The sequence below is a fragment of the Berghia stephanieae genome, chromosome 3 (assembly GCF_034508935.2).
Source record: "Berghia stephanieae isolate SIO BIC M18660-M18661 chromosome 3, UCSD_Bste_1.3, whole genome shotgun sequence".
In the NCBI taxonomy this organism is placed as follows: domain Eukaryota; kingdom Metazoa; phylum Mollusca; class Gastropoda; order Nudibranchia; family Aeolidiidae; genus Berghia; species Berghia stephanieae.
In genome coordinates, this window is record NC_088362.1 from 54,321,631 (window position 1) to 54,345,818 (window position 24,188).

Here is a 24,188-nt window from a genome sequence, read left to right on the forward strand (position 1 = left end):
TGAGCTATTAATATCGCACTGCTATCAGAACTCTCTGATTGTCCACCATACAGTAATGGTTAGATAAATTACCATAACTGTTGTCCGATCTTTATCTTCAGCATAAATGAATAAAAAATTTTAACCTGAAGGACTCAGTTGCTTTGTTTCATTGGGTTTTTTTTTCTTTGTCGCTTATTTTCAGGTTGAGCATATGAAAACTACAATACTACAATATCAATACATTTACATCAATTAATTGTTATCTTTGTGATTCCATATCCTCAAACAGGTGGACACAGAAGGCACCATGGTATATTTCCCTCGGCGTAGCAGTTTCCTGGAACACATGATGCCAGAGAGGGAACTCCAATACGTCCTTCGTCACAATGCAGATGTAGTTGTGGAAACAGTTGATCCAGAGGGAAATGTTTTCAATGTTCGATCCACAGGAGATTATAATGTCATTCCTATTCAACTTGAAGAAATTTTATCAGATGACAGTGATGAGCAGCGTGTAAGGATGCAAATGCAACATTTTCTTTGTTTAATATTGTTGATTGGAAAATCTGAAAACATCAGATACTATGCAAACTGTAATTCAAAATAGCATAATCCCACAATATTTGTTTTCTTCTCAGTACCGCAATTAATCTGCTGATACATTTTTGCCAACTTTGAAAAGATAGATTCATTGATTATACAGATTCAGATGTTTAAACTTTAACCTCTTATGTGGTCGATGATTCAAATATTTATTTGTATTTTCTTTATGAAATATGTTATGAAGTTATAATCCAAATACTTTGTAACAATTTACAAGCATTCTTCTTATGTTGATATTTAGGTTGAAGTACAACACTCGTTTGTTATAGATTTAATGAAAATCTGGAAGAAAAAATATAAAATGTATTTCTTCTCAAAATTAAGACATAATAAAATGAATTACCTAGATAGAGTTTTAAAACCTTTTTATATTATTATCATTCGTCAAAGTATAAAAAAGAGTAAACAGTATATTTCTCTGAAATAATTAATTGTTTATTTACAGGATTCCAAGATCACAACATACGGACAACATGCTCCAAGGTTCTTCATCATCCACGCTGATGGAAGTGGAACAGAGTTGCTGCGATACCAAGACATAGCTGAGTATTTGATGATGTCAGAGCAAAACCCTGCTACTGCTGTCCTGAAGGATGTGCTTCCTGACCATCCAGGAGTTTCCGGCATCACAATTCTCAAACCTTACCTGTCTGGACTGTCAGAAAAGTGGTTGAAGATGTACGACCAAGAGTCTATCATACCTCAAGGAATTAGGTAAGCAAATTATTCATGCACATACATTTTTATTTAGGATTTACAAACGTGAATAATCAATAACTTCAGTTCTTTAATAAAACTGGGTTTTTTTATCCATCCTTGAGCCCCATTCTCACATTTTCAGATTACTTAAGTGTCCAGGTTTGAAGCCAGTGTTTTAATATTTTTATGGCTACTTTTCCACATTGTCATTTTTGGATTGAAATTGAGCGTTTAGAGCTGATTCCACGTCTTAAACTATTTTTTCTCCAAAGTAATCAATTCACAGCTTCTGTTACATCTATGATTTTGGACTTCACATATTTTTTTTAAAGGGAGGGGGGGGGAGGTTGACAAGCCAATGATTATCACAATATCATTTTGAGGGGAGATTAGAATATTTTTGTTTTCAAATAAAACATCCTTTGAATATGAATAACTGGCAAATTACTGAACAATGTCAGAAAACTCAACGGTGACTGAGTTGTTCCTCTCCACTTTAGGCAGAGTAATATGTGAATAGATAACTGGTGGAATGAGTTGATTTCAATTAAAGCTTGCATGGCAAAGGCAATTTCATATATTAGAAGACCTTAAGTGTTGGAGTGAAATCAGATATCTTTATATCTCATCATTAAGTTCAGATTGAAAAATGTAATGTTCTGTGATTAGGAGGCCGATGATACGATATATGTTCATTGATTTTTACCCTGGTAATTTGAGAATTTGAATTTACTTTCTACCGAAAATGTTCATTGTTATTGCTGTCATTTTAATACTGATATGTTTTGGAAGTTTTTTTTCCCCATTTTAATTATATTTTTGTACCTAACGCAATGAACATGTGCAATATAGATTGATTCATTGATTATACATCTTCAGATGTTTAAACTTTAACCTCTTGTGTGGTCAATAATTCAAATATTTATATTTATATTTTTCACCACTCAGATGCCGGGACCTAAAGACGTTGCCTTCCAGAGAGTACAAAAAATCAGGGCCCAAATTTGGCACCAATGTAGGCCAAGGGTTGAGTATAGGAGCTGCAACAAAGGGCCCTGTTCGCATCCCTATCCTGAAATGCCCTAACAAGTTGGAACTAAGACAGCTGGTTCAGTATAAGCCTGTATCTCCTCAGCTCAGAGAAAAGTAATTACTTTTTATTAATTCAACAGTGGAACAAAGACATGATTATTAAATGTTCTTCTGTAGGAAGTAATGAAATATTAATCTTTGGAAAAAAAACGGCCCCAACCATAGTAATACTCACAAAAATTGCTCACGATGTCTTGTTAGAATTTTACTGACTGATTTACAACTTGTGACATATTATTATGACTGCTTAGCTTGTATTACAAGTATACCATTACTACATTAGACAATGTTTGTATGTTTAAATCACTAAATTCGTGATGTAATTGAAATGTTAATAAAGGTTTCCTATAAAGATTTCACCGAAGATAATGTTTCATATTAATTAAATAAAACAAGATGTTAAAAAAAAAAAGAATTAGATCACCTTGATTATTTTCTTTTAATTTTTTAATCGCAGACTCCAGGCAGGTCTAGAAGATTATGCTAAGTCTGTTGTTAACCGAATGTCTGCCACCAACTTGATGACCATTGAAGACCCCAGGTCAGAGGATGAGAAGATTTTGGCTCAAGATCTTAAAAGTCTGGCTGAACTACAAAGACCAGAACCTCGTGAATGCGACCCTGGTAAATATGATTAATTCTTCTATTGAATTGGTAGATTAATATAAGAAGAAAATGGCTTAGATTTGATAATAAATCATGCAGGTCTTTATCCATATTATTTGGATGACATCAACTAACCACTTCCTTTACTTGTGATATTAAAAGTTTGTCGTTTGTCTTTATTGTAGTTTGCATATCAAATTTTAATTCAATGGAGTCTCTTTTATTCGTTTAGATCACGTCAAGTCCATTTATGAGAAGGCAGTATCACCACCACCACCCAGTCCCCCTGCAACCCCTCAACCAAAGAGGACTTTTGCCGATTGGGAGAGAGACAGGAGGGAATTGGAGGAGGAGAAAGATGCAAAGAAAAAATTGATGAATAAGACAATCGGTCAATACTTTGACAGTGAACTTGGAAAGGCTTTTCTACTCACCCAGGTAATTGCTTTTTTATGACCCTTTCAATCAAATGCACAATTGCCTCTACCTTATTGTTTTTGTTTAGACTGAAGAAGGGGATGTCCCCGAATGCGCTTTGTTATATATTTGGTTCTTTCTTTTAAGACTAGGTCTTATTTTTGTTCAACACTATCTCATCATTTGATTTTACTCATACATGCCAAATTATTTCAAAAGCAGTTCTTTTATTTAAAATCTATTTATAATATGCTTATAAGGTCCTTCAAAATACCAAGATCAAACTACTATTTATTTGAGATACCGATTTAGGGTTAACTATCTCAGCACTGCCCCGTCCCAGCCTAAAAGAGCACTCTTTTGCTAAAAAAAAGAAGTGAGGAATTAGTATTTAGGTTGGTTTTTAAAATATTATTTTTGTGGTACTAAAGGTACAGACAAAAACTTCTACTAAGAGATATAAATATAAATGAAATTGATATTATTATTATTATTATTATTATTATTATTATTATTATTATTATTATTATTATTATTATTATTATTATTATTATTATTATTATTATTATTATTATTATTAATATAAGCAACCTTATATTTCTTTCAAAGGAAAAACTCTTAATTCATGTAGAGACTAAGCCAATCAAGATTAAGGACTAACGGTCGGATATACATAGGACAGGCTAATATTAAACTAATAGAAACTGATGGCTATATTTACTATATATTGTTTTATTCAAATCTGTCTATTTTAACTGCAACACATTTAACAAACTGATTTCAAATTATTCCTATTTACAAGAAGAAAAAAATTTAACTTTCCACGTCCCAACCCCCTCCTCCCCTCCTGAACAAAAGGATTATATATACAAGATCCATTTTTCCTTCTACATTCTTGCACTAATCTTTGCCTACTCACTGCATCACAAACGAGCTCACCACCTCCTTCTGGAACAGTCATCTTGTCAAATATAGTTGGACATAAGCATATACTTTCAGTTCTTACAATCAAAACAAGTCCTCATTTAACCAGCATAGTGTATATATTCAACTAAATGTTTTGCTTGTCCAAATAAGTGTTAAATGTGTAACAGACTTTTTGTTGACAACCTGCTTGTCCCAAATTATCTTATTCAAGTTTTAATCATTTGTTTGTTATTTATGATTTAATGGTGTCAGTATCGATTTTAAGAATAAAGAAGATATGAATTTAGAAAAAATCTTTAAAGATAATAATATATCTTTACAACATTATGATGAACATAACGCAATTACACATTATATATATACACACGCACACCCATACACTCAAACAGCATGACAATCATCATCACCATCATTGTCATCAACAACATCATCGTCATCATTGTCATCATCATCATCATCATCATCATCATCAACATCATCACCACAACAACAACCACCCCAACTTTTCCATCACTATCCTTCTCCTTCACCATTCTCCACATCACCATCACCACCACCATCACACTTCATATTATATTATTATTGTCATGCAACAAGCTACAAGAGGGAAAGTTTGCGCCTTGATATTCCTCATCAGAAAGACAAAGATTGTGTTCTCCCCTCTCTTTCTCTCCCTCTCCCCCCTCTCTCTCTCTCTCTCTCTCTCTCTCTCTCTCTCTCTCTCTCTCTCTCTCTCTCTCTCTCTCTCTCTCTGTCTTCATTTCTCTCTTCTGCTCTCTTTCTTTCATTCTATAAGATAACCACCAATATGAGCAATATTGTAATGTTTTCAGGCTAGTGACATGGACGAAATGATTCGCCAGTTGTCTGATGACCCAAGGACGGATGGATCAGAGGCAGTGAGAGGAGATACCAACAGTCGTCTGACTTATACACAAAGTCCTGGTCTTACACAACACATACCATGTACGTACATGTGTTACCAAAAAAAAATGAAGAAAGAAAGAAAATGGAAAGAAAGAAATTACTTGTACTTGTTCACATAATACATAATTTGGATGCAAAAGTGAACAATACATGAAGTTACATTTAAAATCATTTTCAACTATTGGAAAAGAATATTATAATTAAGTTATTTTATCATTAATTATAATTGTAATAATTATCAATTGATTGATAAATAGGGCTTCATAGCCTATGATGTGTGTTGATAGAGTTGAAAATGTTCTGTGTCCTTATCATTACTCTTCGAATAGTAGATATTAATAATGCTCATTCAAATCATGAAATTAGGTCTTTTTCAAAAATGAAAATTTTAGCAGACTTTTTTTAAAAACAACAGTTATTATCAGCAATTTGTAAAACTTATTTCACTAATTAAACAAAAAGTATTTGTACACAGTGGCGCTTTACAAATAGAATCTAATGTTTTTTTATTATCTTGTTTATGTTGAGGTTTTTTTTTCTCGATCTATTTCTTTATTTACATTTACTGTTTCATGTCATACTGTTTTCAGCTCAGCATGGTGCCTCCGTATTGAGTGACAGATCAGTGACATCAGATTCCCCTGGTACTAATGCTGCCCCCAAAAATGGACAAGATACCCCTATGTCTTTTACAGGTGTGAAGAAATAATAATATTATATGTCATTTAATTACAATTTCCAGTCATTTGTGTAAATAAAACCCAAATTGCTTATAAGTCAATACATTCATATACTACGGAGTTGAATAGTGATAATTATAAAAGCTTCAAAATAAGAAGAAACAAAAATGTCAAGGTTTTTTTTTTTTGGGGGGGGGGTTGTTGTTTTTTTTTTGTTTTTTAATTGTTTGGAGAATTTATCTGAGTTTTTATTCAACTCATGAGCGTGCCTTACGTATTGAGTGGCTTAATTTTGACAATTTCAGTACAACCAGCAAACTAGACCTGTGAATTTTTATGAAACCATAAATATTAACGAAAACGGTATGAATAGATTATGTGTAAAATTGAAGTCAATGAATTATAAATTTTCCTTTCAATTCTTTTTTTGGTCAATAATCAATCAATGACTATTATTACATGCTGCCTGAAAGACATAAAGATATTGTAACCATTAGCGGCAAAAATTAGACCTCTCTATCCAAAAAAAAATCTTTATACAGTTGGTAAAACATTTGCTTATGAAAATAATAATTTTAAATTTTTTTATATTTCTACCATCCCGAAAAGAATGGTGTTTTGAATAGTCAAAAATAATTATATGTCTATCAACCAATTCTCAGGCATGCTGAGTGAAGCTGCAACAGTCACGCCATCTGGAGGAGTCAGACCCCATAATCCTACCCCTGCCCATGCTGGAGGTCAAGGGAGTCCTGCACCGCTACGTCCCAAAAATCCGACGCCTGCACATGCAGGAAAGGTTGTCGCAGACAGACCAGGTACAGTTAGAGCAATTTTATTTTGTTATCTCGGTGTAAACATTAAAAAATTGTAAAGGTTTGGTTTAAGTGTCTAATAATTCTTCGTCATAGCGGCTTTTTGTTGTTGAGTAGATGATGGGTTTTGTTTTTTTACATAACTCCCGAGGAAATGTTTTTTTTGTTTTTGTTGTTTGTTTTGTTTCTTTAAATTTATATGCAAAATTTTCTTTTTTTTCTACTTTTTTGTTTCCTTTTTTTCTGCATGTGGGGTAGCTACTTATTTAGTTTTATTTTTACCTTTGTTTAACTTTCATTCCTTGCATGATTTGGTTTAGGCCTAATGTAATTTTTTAAATATTATTTATCCAACCTATTTGACTAGAAGAATTATAACTAACTGTTTCACAATTATTTGTATTGGTTTTAAGATCAGTTTGTCATTCTTTTTTTGTCTTTTTCAGTTACTTTTTTGTTTGTTTCTTTTTTTTTCTTTTTTTTTTTTTTGTTGTTCTTTTGTGTATGTTTTTTGTTTTCCCTTTTATTTAATTTCGTTTTTTTTTATTTTTGCATCTAATTTTGCTTTTTAAAATTTTTTGCTTATTGTCATAGGACTTAATATCTTGTTTTTACAAGAAGATACCTTTAGAGAAAACATCATATCATATTTAATTTGCAAATTATAAATATATACATCCTTTGACAAATTTAAACATTTCCAGGCAATCCTACCCCCAAAATAGCTCTGGGGGTGGAAACACCATCAGAATACGAACCCTCCATCGCGAGGGGAGAATATCCTATGATTCTAGAACACCCATGGGAGGAAGAGGGTAGGGAGAGTGGTGTGGTGTTAATCTCGTGTGTTGTGTGCCAAAATCATATAACATTACCATTATATCTCTTATAAGTATAAAGGATCTTTGCACATTTAAATATACGAAGAACTAAAATTAAATGTAATGTTTAAGATGAAAGAAATGATTGTCCCGATAGGTATTGCCTCTTATAATCGTTGCTTCTATTTGTTATGCTTGGACACTGTAAATGCTATAATTATTATTTTTATCTTTTTTTTTTTTATATAGTTTATTTGTTTTGTTTTTTATTCTGTTCTGTTTTTGTTTTGATTTTGGGATTTTTGTTTTGTCTGTTTGGTTTTTTTTCTTGTTTTTTGGGGGTTTTTTTTATTTGGGTTCTTTTTTTTTGTTTGTTTGTTTGTTTTGGTAGGTTTTTTCATTTTTGAAAATGGCTTTTGTCTTCATTTTTTCCAATATTGGTACGCGAGAATTTTAATGTTAAGTAAACGAACACACTTTAATTAATCTGTAATGACACTGTCAATAATTTAGCAACCTTGTGTCATTTTATCTTCATATATTTGTCATTACCCTTGTCTATTTACACTCTGCATGTGTTGGTATTGATTACAATTTATCGTTCAAGTTTATACTTGGATATTATCAAAGTAATAATTATTACCATTATCACCACCATGATTATTCCCAGCTGCAACATCATCATTATCATCATCATCATCATCATCATCATCATCATCATCATCATCATCATCATCATCATCATCGATGGTATCATTAGTATTATGTCAAACGATATTTTGTAACCAAATAGTTTTGAGGAGAAAATAGTCTATCAAATATTTTTGGTTCATGATAATTCATCTCCATAACTCCGTGACATTTTTTTTATGCATCCTCAGACACGTTTGTTTAAAACGTTTCAAATAATTGCATGGTCTCAAAAGTTTAATGTTTTCATATTTCAGCTCATGTTCTGTTGCCATCATTTCATCATTCTCTATTGATTCCTCTTTGTTATGATCTCTGGCTATTGATTTTTTTTTTCTAATCATTTCTTACATACATTTAATTACTTGTCGAGAGTAATAATGTCTTATTCAAAAACAAAACAAAAAAGATAGAAAGAGAGGGGGAGGATGGGGGGGGGGCGGGGGAGGCCCAAGTGCATCTCATTAATTTTTCTTTTACTTGCCTCTCGTTTTCTGCTCTATATAAATGAAGATAAATTTTGAAATCTCCTTGTAAAATCAAAGTTATTTCCTTTAAAACATTTAAAAATATTATATATGATGATTTAACTCTTGTAAACCACTGTTCATACTTAAAAATATCAGTCGTTATGATTTAAAATGATTCTTTAAATTATCTTTTGCTTTCTTGCCATTTTAAAAGATTTTTTAAAATATTATGAAGACGACTACCATGATATAGCCATGATTACCTTCTTGTAGTGAATTATGATCACTGTAGAAATGGATGGTTATCCTTTATTGTCACCATGACATTATCTTTTTTTTAAAATAATAGCTGCATGAATTACATCTTAGAATTTCCCATGTCACCAGGCACTGAAATGGAAAGCACAGACCGTGAGTTGAATCACCTCAAGTCCCTAACTACTAACGTACTGGGAGAGCCTAGGACAGAGTCTGTCACTCTTCCGACTTCCATAAAAGGAGGACGCCCAGGAGCACAGCCTAATACTCGGGTAAAAATTACTTTAGAACCATTTTTTTTCTACCTTACCTCCCCCCCCCCCCCCCCCCCCCCCCCGAAAAAAAAGCATAAAATGATACAAGAATCGATATACCTTTATGGCTAAATGCCATTTGCATAGATAAGGACGCCCGCTCAGTCAATGTTTTAAAGACCTCTCATCCAATTTCTTTTTATAGAATACGTAATTTACTGGAGTTTCGTCAATGTTGCTCAGTTTGATTCACTGCCAATGACAGAATCGCTGCTATATATAATTCTATTAGTTTATCTAGATTGAAATTATCCTAATGTTAAGTTGATGTTAAGATAGATAAGCAGGTTAAAATCTGGCTTACTACCTAGGTCTGACTTTGATGTAAACAAGATCTTAAAAACTGGTTTTAAAGTCCTCATTATGAAATGTGCGCTTAATCAGTAGGTACATTTCAATTAAGATGAGTGAATGTAGTTTTGTACAATGCAGGGTGCAGTCGAGATTTTTTTTTTCTGACCCCCCTATCCACCCAGCAGTGATTGGGTAGCTAGGTTTGGTAGCAAGCAATTGCTATTGTCCATTTCAAGCTATAGAAATTTGGATAAACTATGGCCCTGAAGGACTCCCTTTTTTAAAAGGCATTCGGTGATTAAAAGCAGAACGCAATTAGAGGTTCATGGCCTACCTTATCTGAATATATTTCATATATGTACTCGTAGTACTTATCAACACATAATTAATGCACCTACTTATTTTCCACAGTATATGCAAATAGAAGACCCAGTCCGTCGGCAGGTGAAAAACTCATTGGTAGCTGGAGCCAACACTAAGGGACAACAACAATTGAAACAGATGAGAGGGTTGATTTGCCAGCCTGAAGGCGTCAATTTTGGGGTGCTGAAGGAGGGCTGTACCTATGCCTTTAATGTGATGCTGAAGAACACTGGTGTGGACACCTGCCGTTTCAAAATTCGTCAACCACCACCAGCCACTGGCTTGAGAGTCATTTACAAACCAGGACCAGTACGTTTAAAATGTCTGATATGTTATTTTTAATATTTATATTAATCTTTTCAGTTTTAATATCGTTTTCATTTTTCTCAAAAATATTGAGGTATTGAACACCTACAAAAGTGAATAATTGTTTTATCATTATGGTCTTCAGTGACTATTGGAAAGAAGCTAAAAATCTAGATTGAAACCCAAGTCAGGGATTAAAATATGAATTATATGAAAGAACCTAAATAGGGTGAGAGAGTTTACTTCCTTTCGTGTTGTTCCAATCTACATATTCCCATTTACTGTTTTGCCTTCTTGTGTAAAAACTTATTTCTGTTACGAGTTTTGATTTATTATTCTCTTTTTATTGAAATTTTCTCAACACGATTGCCCCTGGAGTAGTTTATGGGGAATGTTTCATGTGGTCTAAGTCTAAGTTTTGAGATTTGTCAGTGAGACCTAAGTCCTGCTCTAGCTACAGTGAGACGAAGTGAAAATTTAAAGAAGCTACACTTGTTAAAGCGAATGCCAAAGTGGATATAAATTCAAATAATTTTTTTTCCAAGCCAATTAATAATATTAGTAATATTTGTCCTTTTTCACAGTGCATGATCTTTTTATCATATTTTTAACACTTGTACTTGTATGACCGATGGGTGCCTTACGCGTTTTACTCCTAAATATTAAAAGAAAAATATATTATTATGCACTCAATAACATCCTGCCTCTTACAGATTGCGGCTGGCATGAGTATTGACTTGAGTTTGGAACTTTATGCCATTGCCAATGGAGTGGAAGGAGAGTCTGGAGTAGGTAGTCTGGGCCACGTGTTGGAAATTGTCACAGAGACCGACCTGCTGGAAGTGCCCGTTGTAGCCAGTATCCTTTCAGATAGTTCTGCTTCATCATGACAGGGTCTATTATTCACCCTGCTCCCTTCACTTTGAATGCACAACTTTTAAGTTATGATTTGGCTTAACTTCATATATTTGGAAAAATACTTTCTTTCTATTGACATTATTATTATTATAATTATTATAATAATAATTATTATTATTATATTATTATTATTATTATTATTATTATTATTATTATTATTATTATTATTATTATTATTATTATTATTATTATTATTATTATTACTATTATTATTTTATTTTTTAAAATTATCATTATTATTATTATTTTTATTATTATTATCATCATCATTATTATTATAATGTTTAAAAAGTAAATATTAGTATTATCATTATCATCATCATCATGATTTCATTGTTGTTATTTTATAATTCTTTTGAGGTTGCGGGGAATTAATGTCACATCTAGTCTGTTATGAAAGAAATAAGAATCGCTGTTGAGTCGTCACTATCCTGTGATGAAAACAAATAAATTATGATATGCCTTAACTGTATTATTAAATCTCTTGAATATAACAATAATAATGAACTTTATTAATACGCATTATAGTTTTTTACTAATACTACTAATAGAATTGTAAAATAGCTTATGCATTTTTCTTTTGACCCAATTTTTTTATATTTTATGTCTTTGATATTTAGAATTATATTTAAAATATTTTATTATTTTAAAAGAATTTCATCTAAATGTAGTCTGCTTTTAACATTTCCTGTAAAATCTAATTCTGTTTAACTGAGAGACATATGAAATATCGTAATTTCATAGACTTTTGAATGAGAAAAAGTTAAAAGAATATGAACTGGTTACCATTACCATTGGTAAACAAGTTGATAAGGATAAAATTGTTTTATTTCGACACCAAAATATATAAAGATAAAATTATGAGGAAAAAAAGCAAATTATTTGACCTGCTCGTAATCTTCGCTTATGTTATTGATGCTTAACATATTAACACTAGCTATCCTGACTGCCCATGAATTTGATAACCCTGCAAGAGCCGTGACAAATGGTATGAGGGAGACAAGTAGTCGACTTGTGTCCACCCGACCTCCTGCTTCATCTGGTATCATCCGGCCCAGGAGAGATCCTCATCAAATGGGTGAGATTTTTTTTAAGTGGTCCTTTCGACCACTGAGGCTCATGCAGCCGTAATTTATCCCGGTTTTTGTAGTATGAAATGGACATTAACAATTAATTGCTACCCTTTGGATAGGATGCTAGTCTATCACAAAGTACTTTCTACCAGATCTAACAGACCCAGACGGAGCAAAGTTCAGTTGTCCATGTCTCGTTTTGTGACAATGATAAGACCAGTTGGCTGACAATTATCGAAGGACTCTGGCCCTGGTATTGTAAGTTTAGTTCAATACGGCTTGGTTGGGAAATAAATGAAGCATTGTGAAGGTGTATTGTGCATGATGAATCTGTGAATGTGCCATATTTATCTATTTATTCTTTTTTTTCAGTGGACTTGAAACAATTTCTTACTGAAGTAAAGCAGTAAAAAATACGCCTTGAATATCTGAAAACGTTGGTATAACAGAGAGAGAAATGGCATTTATTATTTGCGAATGTCACACAATTATATGTCTGATTTCTTGAAGAAATCCATATTTGAGACAAGTATAATCTTAATTCAAACTTACTTACTTATCCGAACCAGCGACCACCTGAGCTCTAGCCCTTCGGTCTTGTGCCATGACGTAGAAGTTAGATGTCTTTTGTAGTTGTTCCAGGTGACTATAAAGTGTGTTACTGATGCTTGGATTTGGTGGGAGGAATGTGCATCTCAGGTCTTCAAGAGGTTGACATTCAAGCAAGTGGTGTGTTACTGTTTCATTGGGGTGTTGACATAGGGGGCAGGAAGGGGATGTGTCTTTTGTAATTTTGCTTAAATGGTTGTTGAGCGGTATGTGTTGTGTTCTTAGTTGAAAGATGATGCTTTGCTGGTGTCTTCTGAGCTTATTTAGGCAATCAGTCTTTACAGGAGTGGTCATATGGGAAAACATACATCTACCCGTGGTGCTCATTGCCCAACTGTTCATCCATTCTTCTCTCTTATTTGTTTTGATTATTTGTTTCGCTGTGTCTAAGGATACTGGAATTGATGGTTGTAAAAGTGTTGATCCGAGTCTGGCTAGTCTGTCTGCATTGTCATTTCCTGGTATATTTGAATGTCCCGGTATCCACTGGAGAGATAAGTCTACTCTGTGTGTTGTAAGGAATTCATCTAGTTGAGATCTTAAACTATTGAACGTTGAGGAGAGTTTATCTAAATCGAGAGCTTGGAGAACCGATTTGGAGTCTGTGAAGATGACAGTGTTTTGAAGTTTTGAAGGGTTTAGCTGGAAAACAGAAGAGAGGTGTCGCAGTGAGGCTTCTATTGCAACTGCCTCTGCCTCGTAGTTTGAGCAGGAGCTTCCGCAAGAATTGTGGATTTTATCACAGGTTTTATCTGGGTATTCTACTACAAACCCATACCCAGCATTTTTAGTTCCTTTGTGGCAGATCCCTCTGTGTAAACATGTATCCAGTTGTCTGGGTATTCTTGTATTGTCTTCATTGCTAATGTTTGTATATCTGATTTGTTTTTATTTCTTGTTGTTTCTTCTATGAGGTTAGTCTTTATTTTTGGAAGTTTTAGTTCGGCGTATGGAGGTTTTTGACTGATTAAAATAGATTTTTCTCTGTTTTCTGGGAGTCTGTGTCTTTCATTCAAGTTGTTAGCAATGTGTAGCAGGGATTTTTGTTTTAATCTTGTTCTTGGTTTCCATTTCTCTGCCAGAATTCTGTTTGGATGGTTTTCCTCTTTTCGTTTGTATCTTTCAACCATTTCAAGCACTGCTGATTCTCTGCGAAGTCCAAGTGAATCCACATTAGTATGTATTTCACATGCTGCTGTGGGTGTCGATCTCAGGGCACCGGAGATGAAGCGAAGGGCTTGGTTTTGTACTCTGTCCAAGGTTTTGTGTGTGTTTTTACTACCTACATTTTGGAGGGCTAAATTGTAGTCCATGACGGAACGCACATAGCCTAAATAGAGTTGTCGAAGCGAGTTTTTGTCTGCTCCCCAATTAGTACTGGCTAGTCGTTTTAGTAACTGGAGTCTCTTTGTGGCTTTAATTTTTACATTCTGAGTGTTTTTGTTCAGAGATAGTTGTCTGTCTAACTGTATGCCCAAATATGTGGGGTTTTCTTCTTTCGCGAGTCGATGGCCTTGGATGGAGAGTGTTATTTCTTTCTTGGAAACAGGATGACTCTTAGTAAATATAGAGTAGACTGTTTTATTGCAATTAACTTTTAATTTCCATTTATCACAGAAGGTGTTTAAGCTTTCTAAATCTTCATTTATTCTATTGGAGGCTATTGGTAGGTGCTTCGTAGTATACCACATAACTAAATCGTCAGCATATAGGGCCTTTTCTGTCTGTAATACTTCTGGTAGATCATTTATAAAAATAAGAAAGAGAGTACAGCTGAGGCAGGATCCTTGTGGGAGACCTTCCTCTAATACTTCTCTGTTTGACAGTCCGTTATTAATTTTTGTTTGGATTGTTCTGTTACTGAGAAATTGTTTAATCCAGAAGTAGAGATTTCCATCAATTCCGTAGTCCATCATTTTTTATAACAACCCTTTCCTCCATACTTTGTCATAGGCTTGTTGGAGATCAACAAAAACCGCGACTGTATGTTTTCCATCTTGAAAGCCATCAATTATTTTTTGACTTAATCTAAACAATTGATCTTCTGTTCTTTGCCCTATCCTAAAGCCTGCCTGATATTTATTTAGTAGGCCACATGTCTCCAGCCACCAGTATAATCGGTTATTTACCATTCTCTCAGCGATCTTTCCAACACATGAGGTGAGAGATATTGGTCGGTAACTTTTCGTTTCGTCGGGTGGTTTATCTTTCTTTAAGATTGGAATTATAATAGCATTTTTCCATCCCCTTGGTACTATTCCTGTCTCCCATGTTAGATTTATAAGTTTGAGAAGCATCTGTTTACCTCTCACGCTAAGATGCAAGAGCATTTCATTGTGTATCTTATCTGGTCCAGGGATTTCCTTAACTTGAGTTTTTTCATAGCTCTGTGAAGTTCTAACATGGTAAAGCCCTCTTTGAACAGGTATGAGATAGCTTTTGGGGCCTTTTCTTGATGTTTAAGGTCTTTAATCAATTTGTTGTCCTTTTCACTTCTTTTTGATGCCTTGTTTACTGAAGCAAAATGTTTGTTGAAGATCATGGCTTTTTTTTGGTCATCTACGATTGTTCCTTCTGTAGTTTTCATGGGCTTTGGGTTGGTTTTCGGGTTTCATTGTTAAGATTATTAAGTAAGGCCCATGCTTTTTTCCCATTTTGATTGAGGTCAATATTAGCGCATGTGTCTGCCCATTTCTTTCTTTTAGCGTTGTTAATAGTTCTTTTGACAATTGCCGATGCTTTATTGTACTCATCTGTTTTTTAATGGTTTTGTTTTCCTCTAAGTTTTTCCTTGTTTCCTTTCTTGCATTTACTGCTTTTTCAATTTCTTTGCTCCAGAAGGGTTTGTAATTCTGTCGACTACCTCTTGGAATTCCTGCTTTTGCAGCTGCAAGAATGGCTTTGGTGAGGGCTTCGTTTAAATGTTCTACACTTGATGTATCTGTAATTTTTGGAAGCTGGTCATCTAATGTTGCTGTGAAAACATCCCAGTTTGCTTTCTTGAAATTCCATTTGGATTTCTGCTCAAATGTTTTCTTCTGTGTTTGAACTGTTATTTGTGTTAAAATTGGTTTATGGTCACTGCCTATTTCATCCAGGACTTTAATGTGACAAGAATTCAGAAGGTCAGAGGAGATGATGGTTAGATCGGGATGACTCAGGGACATATGAGCTCTGTGAAGAAGGGTGGGGACTGAGTCTGCATTTTGTAAAATGGTGAGGTTGGTTGTATTGCAAAGCTTTTCTAGTTCTTTTCCTGTGTTGTTTAAATTTTTGTATCCCCATAGTGGAGAGTGGCCATTGAAGTCACCAGCAATTATTGTGTTGTTGTATTGGGAACTGTTTAGATCTGTTAGGTTTATAGTACACCGTGGAGGGTTGTAAATGTTGTAAATGGTAAATTTCTTATTTAGGTGCCATAAGGTGACTTTCTGTACATCGGTTGAGTTCTGTGATGGTTTAGAAGTAACATCTCCCGTGATGTCATTTCTTATATAAGTAATAACACCACGGCAGTCGTCACATTTGCAGGTATAGTATGTATAACCAGCAATATATGGATCGCTATTTTTATACAGGGTTTCCTGAAGTAAAGCAATGTGAACTTCCTTTTCATTTAATAATTTCTTTAGCTCTGTCTTTTTATTCCTGATTCCACAAATGTTAATTTGTAAAATATTCAAATGTTTGTGGAATTTATTTGTCCCAGTAGCTGACTTTTCGCGCAGATCAGCCTGGGTACTCACTGTCTGGCGCGGACCTTTTCCGAGGCGACGTCCGAGCTCGTATGCTTTCCTTTTGTTTGTCATGGCATGCTGGGGAGTCTCTGGTCTGTCTTCCCACCCTAACCTGTATTCCTTGTCAGCTGCATAACATCAGGAGTTGAGCTGCAGATGCATGTTCCTCATATAATTAATTTTTTTAGGGTTTAGTCAAGTAGCCTTCATTTTGTCTTTCCCACAGTCTCTTTCATGATTGACGGTCGCCCATTCCCCGCCACCTACTGTTTCCTGGCTTGCAGTTATCAATTTCAGTTATTCTTTCTGCTTAAAGGGCCATATTTCATAAACAGAGGATCGTCACGTCCTGGGTCATTTGTGTCGATGAGAGATTCTGTGGGCCTTAAACAAAGGGATACCAGCCCTTTCCCTAAAAATCTCAATTTTTTAAGAAGGATACATGATTACAATCAATCACAGATAGTCATGCAGAAGACATGGGCCACAGGCCGACCAAAGAGGGAGTATAGAAGTGTTAAAGTTACAGCACTAGGAAACAAGTATGAGCTATAGGGGTAGATTAAGAAAAGTAAGGACATACAGAGGACACCACACTACAGAATGAGTGTGAGGTGGGTGGGTGAGGAGCAGAGCGTGTACCACTCATCGGTGGGTTCTGTCTCCTGCACCTTAAGAGGAAGGGGTCCCACCTACTCCCTAGCCCGGTTATACCGCCGGGGACTCGGTCGCGCCCATAACAAACTCAGTAGAAACAGGGAACACCACGGGAAGGTGCTGTTATGGACACAATAATGCATGAGAGGCCATATGCAATACTCTCTGTCAGACAGAATTACGCGGCAATCAATGCACCTGGAAATGAGAGGTGTTGGGTTCGAAATGCACATCAATTTCCTTTCAGCAAGCGGGACGTCCGGCCCAGACCTTGCAGCTCCCCTAATTCAAACAAAATAGGTATAAATAATTTGTGTATGAGACTTATTTTGAGCTGCAGATGCATGTTCCTCATATAATTAATTTTTTTAGGGTTTAGTCAAGTAGCCTTCATTTTGTCTTTCCCACAGTCTCTTTCATGATTGACGGTCGCCCATTCCCCGCCACCTACTGTTTCCTGGCTTGCAGTTATCAATTTCAGTTATTCTTTCTGCTTAAAGGGCCATATTTCATAAACAGAGGATCGTCACGTCCTGGGTCATTTGTGTCGATGAGAGATTCTGTGGGCCTTAAACAAAGGGATACCAGCCCTTTCCCTAAAAATCTCAATTTTTTAAGAAGGATACATGATTACAATCAATCACAGATAGTCATGCAGAAGACATGGGCCACAGGCCGACCAAAGAGGGAGTATAGAAGTGTTAAAGTTACAGCACTAGGAAACAAGTATGAGCTATAGGGGTAGATTAAGAAAAGTAAGGACATACAGAGGACACCACACTACAGAATGAGTGTGAGGTGGGTGGGTGAGGAGCAGAGAGTGTACCACTCATCGGTGGGTTCTGTCTCCTGCACCTTAAGAGGAAGGGGTCCCACCTACTCCCTAGCCCGGTTATACCGCCGGGGACTCGGTCGCGCCCATAACAAACTCAGTAGAAACGGGGAACACCACGGGAAGGTGCTGTTATGGACACAATAATGCATGAGAGGCCATATGCAATACTCTCTGTCAGACAGAATTACGCGGCAATCAATGCACCTGGAAATGAGAGGTGTTGGGTTCGAAATGCACATCAATTTCCTTTCAGCAAGCGGGACGTCCGGTCCAGACCTTGCAGCTCCCCTAATTCAAACAAAATAGGTATAAATAATTTGTGTATGAGACTTATTTTAATTTGGATTTTACATCATTCAGATTTTCATGATACATTTTATGTGTCTCGCTGGAGTTGTCTAATTTTTATTTCTCTTTTTTTTTCGCCCATATTCCAGGTGTCACATCATGAATTGACTTTCAAGAATGAAGGAAATCTTCATGAAGTTTATATAGCAATTTTAGCATTATAATGTTTGAATCCTTGTCTGTGATAAATAGATAACAAATTTTTATTTTAAAACAAATCATTTTACTTTAAATCATGCACACTTTTCTCATCAAACTTGGCCCTCTATAATGATTACAGATATGACTCAGAAAGAAAAAAAATTGTAAGAGGAGTAATGATATTGGGGAGAAGAGTGATCAAGAGTAAGTGGAATGGGATATTTCTAAGAACCCCCCCCCCCCCCACCCCCCACCCGCTCCCTTAATGAATTTCAGTAATAATGGTGTTCAAATCAGCCCGTTTAAGAAAAGAGATTTGAACAGAAAGCAGGCAAAAAAATCTTAAGTCTCCAATGCCTCTTTATTGGTCTTCTTTTTACGTCTATTTGTTGTAATTGCTTACTAATTTAGAAACCTCTTAAACTAAAAATGAAAGAATTATTTCCCCAATATGAATTTGTGTTGATTCGGGGGGGTGGATGGAGTTTTGAATATTGTCATTCACTTAGTATTTTTTTTATTTCTATATTTTTGTTGTTGTTTTTGGTTTTGTTTAGTTTTGTTTGTTTTGTTTAAAAAACGTTTTCAATTGTTCCGTTTTCAGCTATTGTAGTATATGTTTTATAATTGATATTATAAACTCTTAGTAACTATTAAGACATTATATTGGTTTCTCCTTTTTTTTCTTTCCCTGGCATTTGAAGGTGGAGGTTAAGAGAAAGGTTAGGATCATCCATACTTATTTCCTAAAACAATATAGCAGATAATTTATGCGAGTTCTGGTCTTTAGTGGAATGGAAAAACAATAATGTGATAGAATTTTGACATCATTAAATGTGTACTGTTGTTGCTCCATTTTACAATTTTTTAATATACAATTAGCAATAAGCTTGATGATTTTTGTCACCACAGCACTGCTTTATTTTAAGTTATAAATTTTTTTTAAATATTAAAAAAAATATCAAAACTACATTAAATTTTAAGTTGACTCTCACATAGATTTATCTAAATTCTTTACTGATTTGAATAAATAATGATGATAACGTACAGCTTGGCTTATTCATGATATTTTTAGTTAAATCAGGGGGAAAATAAAGCAGTACTTGGGTGACAGTTGCTTACATTCCATACAAAACGAGTTTGATTGGATTATGCCTTTTTTGGAAGTGAGCCTTTATATTGACTTACTGCATATTTGATTTTCAAATGAATTTTACATGTTTTTACATTGAGTTGTACCTTGGTGAAAAAAAATTTACACAATATAAAAATGTATACCTTTACTCCTACAAAAAGATAAAATAAAACGTGGTGGAAATGTGCCTGCAGACTCCTGCCTTTTACCTTACATGTAGTAAATGGTTGTTTTATATTTTTACAGGTTTTACAGCGCTTGCAACACATTTAGATAATATCAGCGCCAGTAAAAAGGAAGAAAATGGGATAGTAAAGAGTTCTAGAATTACAATTAAAGCACTCAAGAAAAAGTAAGACAAAGGGGAATTGGTTCAAATAGGAAACATGTAGATTCCAAGAGCATACCACCATCAGTGCACTTAGTTTGAGATCACTTAAATGTTTCATCCTGCAAAAGCGCATGTCCCCACCGAGAGGAACGCACTCAAATGTTTACAAATTATATGATTAATTTGTAAACAAAAAAATAATACAGTGCATAACAGGAAGATGATTTAAAAGACAAAAAATATCATCTCCCAAAACTCAAACTATAAATTTGACTGTTTCCCTCCCAGCTAGGGTATCCAGCCAGGACAAACCAAGTGTAATCTCATCCCAAGACAAAGACAGAAAGAATGTTGGAAAACAGATATAGGCGATAGAAGACAGTATCAGTATGTGCCTCCCTGCCCACTACGGGAGATCAGAAACCCCACCCAATAGTAAAAGATTACATTGTCTGTTTATTTTAACGTCACTGAGGAGATGTTTACATTAAGTGCTGAACTGTGAAAATATTTAATAAATCAATGCGTTGTATGAGGAGGCTAGAATTCAGCAATACAGTAGAGGTTGAAGGCATTGACAATGCCATGATCAAAATACAAATTGGTTGACAACAGGAATTTCAATTGACCATTGATGAATATGCCTGTCATCTTTAGAACATTTATCTTTTCTTGGCAAAATCAGAATGGTAATATGAAGAATATAAGTTTTAAATCGTCCCACTATTGGACAACCTCTATGGTGTAATGGTAGCACGTCTGACTAGTAATCAGTAAACAGAAGGCCTAAGGTTCGATCCCAAGTCAAAGCGGGCTGCTTTTTTGGAATCGTGCTTTGTCTGGCACTGTTTCATAAACATCTTATCAGATTTCAAATGCAAACTATGTGAATACTCAAATAATTGTATAAAATAGGGGCAAATAAGTCTTTGTTCTTACTCTTTAGCTTGTAACTGTAACAGTTCTTGCAACAATTGAGACTTGAAGCATCTAATTATTTAAGATATGTTTAATATTAGCAATGCTTTTAGATCATATCAACTCTTAGAAAAGGAGAGATGCTGGAATAATATAAAGATTATACAATCTAATCTCTCAATAACAACATTGTCAGGATCAGAAAATATTGACGTTATAAAAATAATAAAAAATAAAATAAATTCCCTTTACTTATCCGATAGGGGAAAGTTGTCTCTCGAGTCTATTCCAAGGGAAGACTGGATAAACCAGCTTTCAGCCACAGTGCAGCGCCACAAATTGAGTTAGGGCGAGGTGACTTGCTCAAAGCCATACAGTGCAGCGGCGTGATCGAACTCGGTACCTTTTGGGTACAAAGCAAAGGCTGTACTGCTGAATCACACTGCCCCCATAAAGAGAAATGCAGAGAGATGTGGCAACGTTCCAAGAAAGCAACCTAATTATATCTAGACCAATGAAATCACCATCAGCACAGCTGCCTCAACATCAGCTGTCATCGATATTTGACTGTATCACCCTCAGCCAAACAAAACCAACAAATCTCATTCCAAGACAAAGACAAAAAGCAAACTAGTAAAGGAAATATAGAGGAATAGAAGACACACTAACAGTCACACCTCCCTGCCTACCACTACCATGGGAGGTCAAAAGACCCCCCCCCCCCCCCCCCCAAAAAAAAACATAATTTTATATATACATTTTCATTTTCTGAATTGATAATATATATTTTACATCCTCCGATCACTGTTTCCAAAAGTAAAATATATAGGGGAAACTAATAGGTGCAATAATAGTACGTGTATTGGCATCTCCATTTTTTAGGGAAAAAAACAAGGAACTCATTTTTTACATTTTTAACAATTTTTTATTATTCTTATTCTCTATCATGGATATAATGTCATCGTCTTCAATGAATTTACATTCAACAGCATTTAACAGTAAGTTTATGGATGCCAAACTTTAGAAAACATTCAAAAGTAATTTAAAAATAATAATTAAAGATTAGCAAAAACTAAAGAAAAGGAAATACAATGCAATGGTAGATAGCGACATTTCAGATAACAGGCTTTCAAATAGAATAGTCCTTTGTCGATACATTCATTCGACTCGCTGTAAACTTCTTTTTTTCAAAATCCAAATCTGTCAATTTCGAACTTAAGATTTGTTTTGGTTTAATACTGCTGAATATCACCACTTAAATCTGATAAAAAGGGAGAGTAAATATTTACAGTAGAATTACTTTAAACCGAAATTTTGGGGACCTTCTAAACCATTTCGGTTTAAAGACATTTTGGTTTAAAGCAAGTTCCCGTTTTGCAATGTTTTTCAAGGGTAGTAACTAGCCTATTTAAGGAATTTGTTCATTTAATCGTATCATGGGTTTCCCGTTAAATGGAGTTGTTGAATAAATGCTGTCTTCGTAACCATTAATTTTTTTATTTTTTTTTTTGTGTGTTTTAAAAATATTTTTGGGGGTTTTCGTTTTCAATTCAAAATTGTTGAAAGAGTTGAGTTCGGGATGTCGTGTATTTTACATATCTCCGTCTTGATCAACTTTTTTTTTTCATAGACTTCACATAGTATTTTGATTTTAAACTCAAACGTGTAAGCACAGTGCTTTCTTTTAGACATCTTTTAGTAAAATGCAAAGCTTAAATAAGATCGAAAGCTCTTGTGCGATAATTGATAATGAATGATGTGCAGCTACTCAGAGGTGAAGTGAAATGGAAATGAAAAGGCGTGTCAATGCTAAGCTGTCTACTACACATCTCTCTTTTGTTGAAAAGCCATTAGGTTCAAAGGCCTAATTACATAGAACCTCCCCCCCCCCTCACACACCCATTTAAACAAAGTGGAAATGAAACGGCATGTCAATGGTAAGTTGTCTACCCCCCCCCCCCCCCCCCTCCTTATCGTCCTGTTGAAAATCCAGTCAGTTCCAAAGCATGAACACACGAGCGAGAACATCTCGCTTGCGTGATTCTACACCCCAACTCCCCCTCTTTCCTCATTTTTTGCCTGCCAGTCAACCGCTGTCTTCCTTTGTCTGTGCGATTGTGGTGTGAATGCCCTGGTGTTTGGCCAAGCCCAAGTGCAGTGATTGAAGTGTTTGCCTCCCCCCCCCCCCCCCCCCCACCCCACCCATCACCCTCATCTTATACTTACGCTCTGTTTAATATCGCCGGGCATTATTACGTGTGGCCACCTTCCCGAATTGTTGAAGACAAATAGAGAGAGAAAAAGGGAAGGTGCTCTCAGGTTGTTTCGGTTTAAAGAAAGTCCTGCTTAGAAGTATTTCGGTTCATCGTAAGAATTAATACAAAGATAATGAAGAAACTCGTACAATTTATTAAATTCTTTGCGGTTTAAGGTATTTTTCGGTTTAGCTTCTTTCGGTTTAAAGTAATTTTACTGTATATAAAGTGATGACGGTGGTAAAAAGTCAAAATTGAGAAAAAGTACTCAATGCATCATGCAAAATATTTGCTGCACACAGTAGTCTATTAAGAATAAAAGGGCTATGTCTACAGAAATTACTATTATTAAATTATCGAGAGTTCTAATTACAGGGGAGAAAAAACTTCTGGGACTGATACATCGGGCAGGGTTCAGAAGACTTTTCTTGACAGCAGCCTTGAGAAAGCAGAATCCAGTTGCGGTTGGGCATAGTTTCGCAGATTTTTCTGGTCAGCGACATTGAGAAAGAGCAATCAGAGGAAATTATTACAATAGAGGATCTAAATTGGAGGAAACCTAAGGAAAAGCCCACATTATGGATTTCCACCTTTTAGCAAAACTCTATCATCACTGTATTTAGACAAGGTGTATAAAAAAATAAAAATTATGTTGCAAAATTCACTCATTTTTTTTTCTGGATGCAGTCAACTTAAAATAAAATCACAATGCCCAATTGTTGACAGTATAACAAGTGGCTGCAGAAACAAAACTAAAATTTCGATAAACATACAGGAGAGGGAGTGATATCTTTAGACTAAAAATAAATTTATATGAGAAAGAAAAGGGAGGGATGGAAGGGGAAAGAAAGATATATATATATATATATATATATATATATATATATATATATATATATATATATATATATATATATATATATATATATAATTATATATATATATATATATATATATATATATAGAG

General features: G+C 34.7%; 1 protein-coding gene and 1 long non-coding RNA gene across 9 annotated transcripts in view; one reads left to right on the forward strand and one right to left on the reverse strand.

Annotated features, from left to right (window-relative positions):
• Window positions 1-19,904, forward strand: part of LOC144968014 (sperm-associated antigen 17-like) — a 54,231-nt gene extending 34,327 nt beyond the window's left edge. For 4 of the 8 annotated variants that reach the window (XM_078905947.1, XM_078905943.1, XM_078905940.1 and 1 more), the window contains 14 exons: window positions 272-496; window positions 1,031-1,299; window positions 2,233-2,430; window positions 2,834-3,000; window positions 3,215-3,420; window positions 5,160-5,292; window positions 5,844-5,948; window positions 6,596-6,751; window positions 7,453-7,563; window positions 9,117-9,259; window positions 10,007-10,267; window positions 10,978-11,122; window positions 12,120-12,260; window positions 18,531-19,904. In XM_078905947.1, the coding sequence (XP_078762073.1) occupies window positions 272-496; window positions 1,031-1,299; window positions 2,233-2,430; window positions 2,834-3,000; window positions 3,215-3,420; window positions 5,160-5,292; window positions 5,844-5,948; window positions 6,596-6,751; window positions 7,453-7,563; window positions 9,117-9,259; window positions 10,007-10,267; window positions 10,978-11,122; window positions 12,120-12,260; window positions 18,531-18,544 (2,274 nt within the window). In that variant the 3' untranslated portion in view covers window positions 18,545-19,904. The remainder of the gene's footprint in view (window positions 1-271; window positions 497-1,030; window positions 1,300-2,232; window positions 2,431-2,833; window positions 3,001-3,214; window positions 3,421-5,159; window positions 5,293-5,843; window positions 5,949-6,595; window positions 6,752-7,452; window positions 7,564-9,116; window positions 9,260-10,006; window positions 10,268-10,977; window positions 11,123-12,119; window positions 12,261-18,530) is intronic. The other 4 variants (XM_078905948.1, XM_078905946.1, XM_078905941.1 and 1 more) reach the window with 1 other exon arrangement.
• Window positions 19,905-21,868: 1,964 nt separating this feature from the next.
• Window positions 21,869-24,068, reverse strand: LOC144968015 (uncharacterized). The gene is made up of 2 exons (XR_013644499.1): window positions 23,723-24,068; window positions 21,869-23,660 (listed from the first exon to the last, which is right to left on the reverse strand). It is a non-coding gene; the product is annotated as an uncharacterized LOC144968015 (long non-coding RNA).
• Window positions 24,069-24,188: the final 120 nt, after the last annotated feature.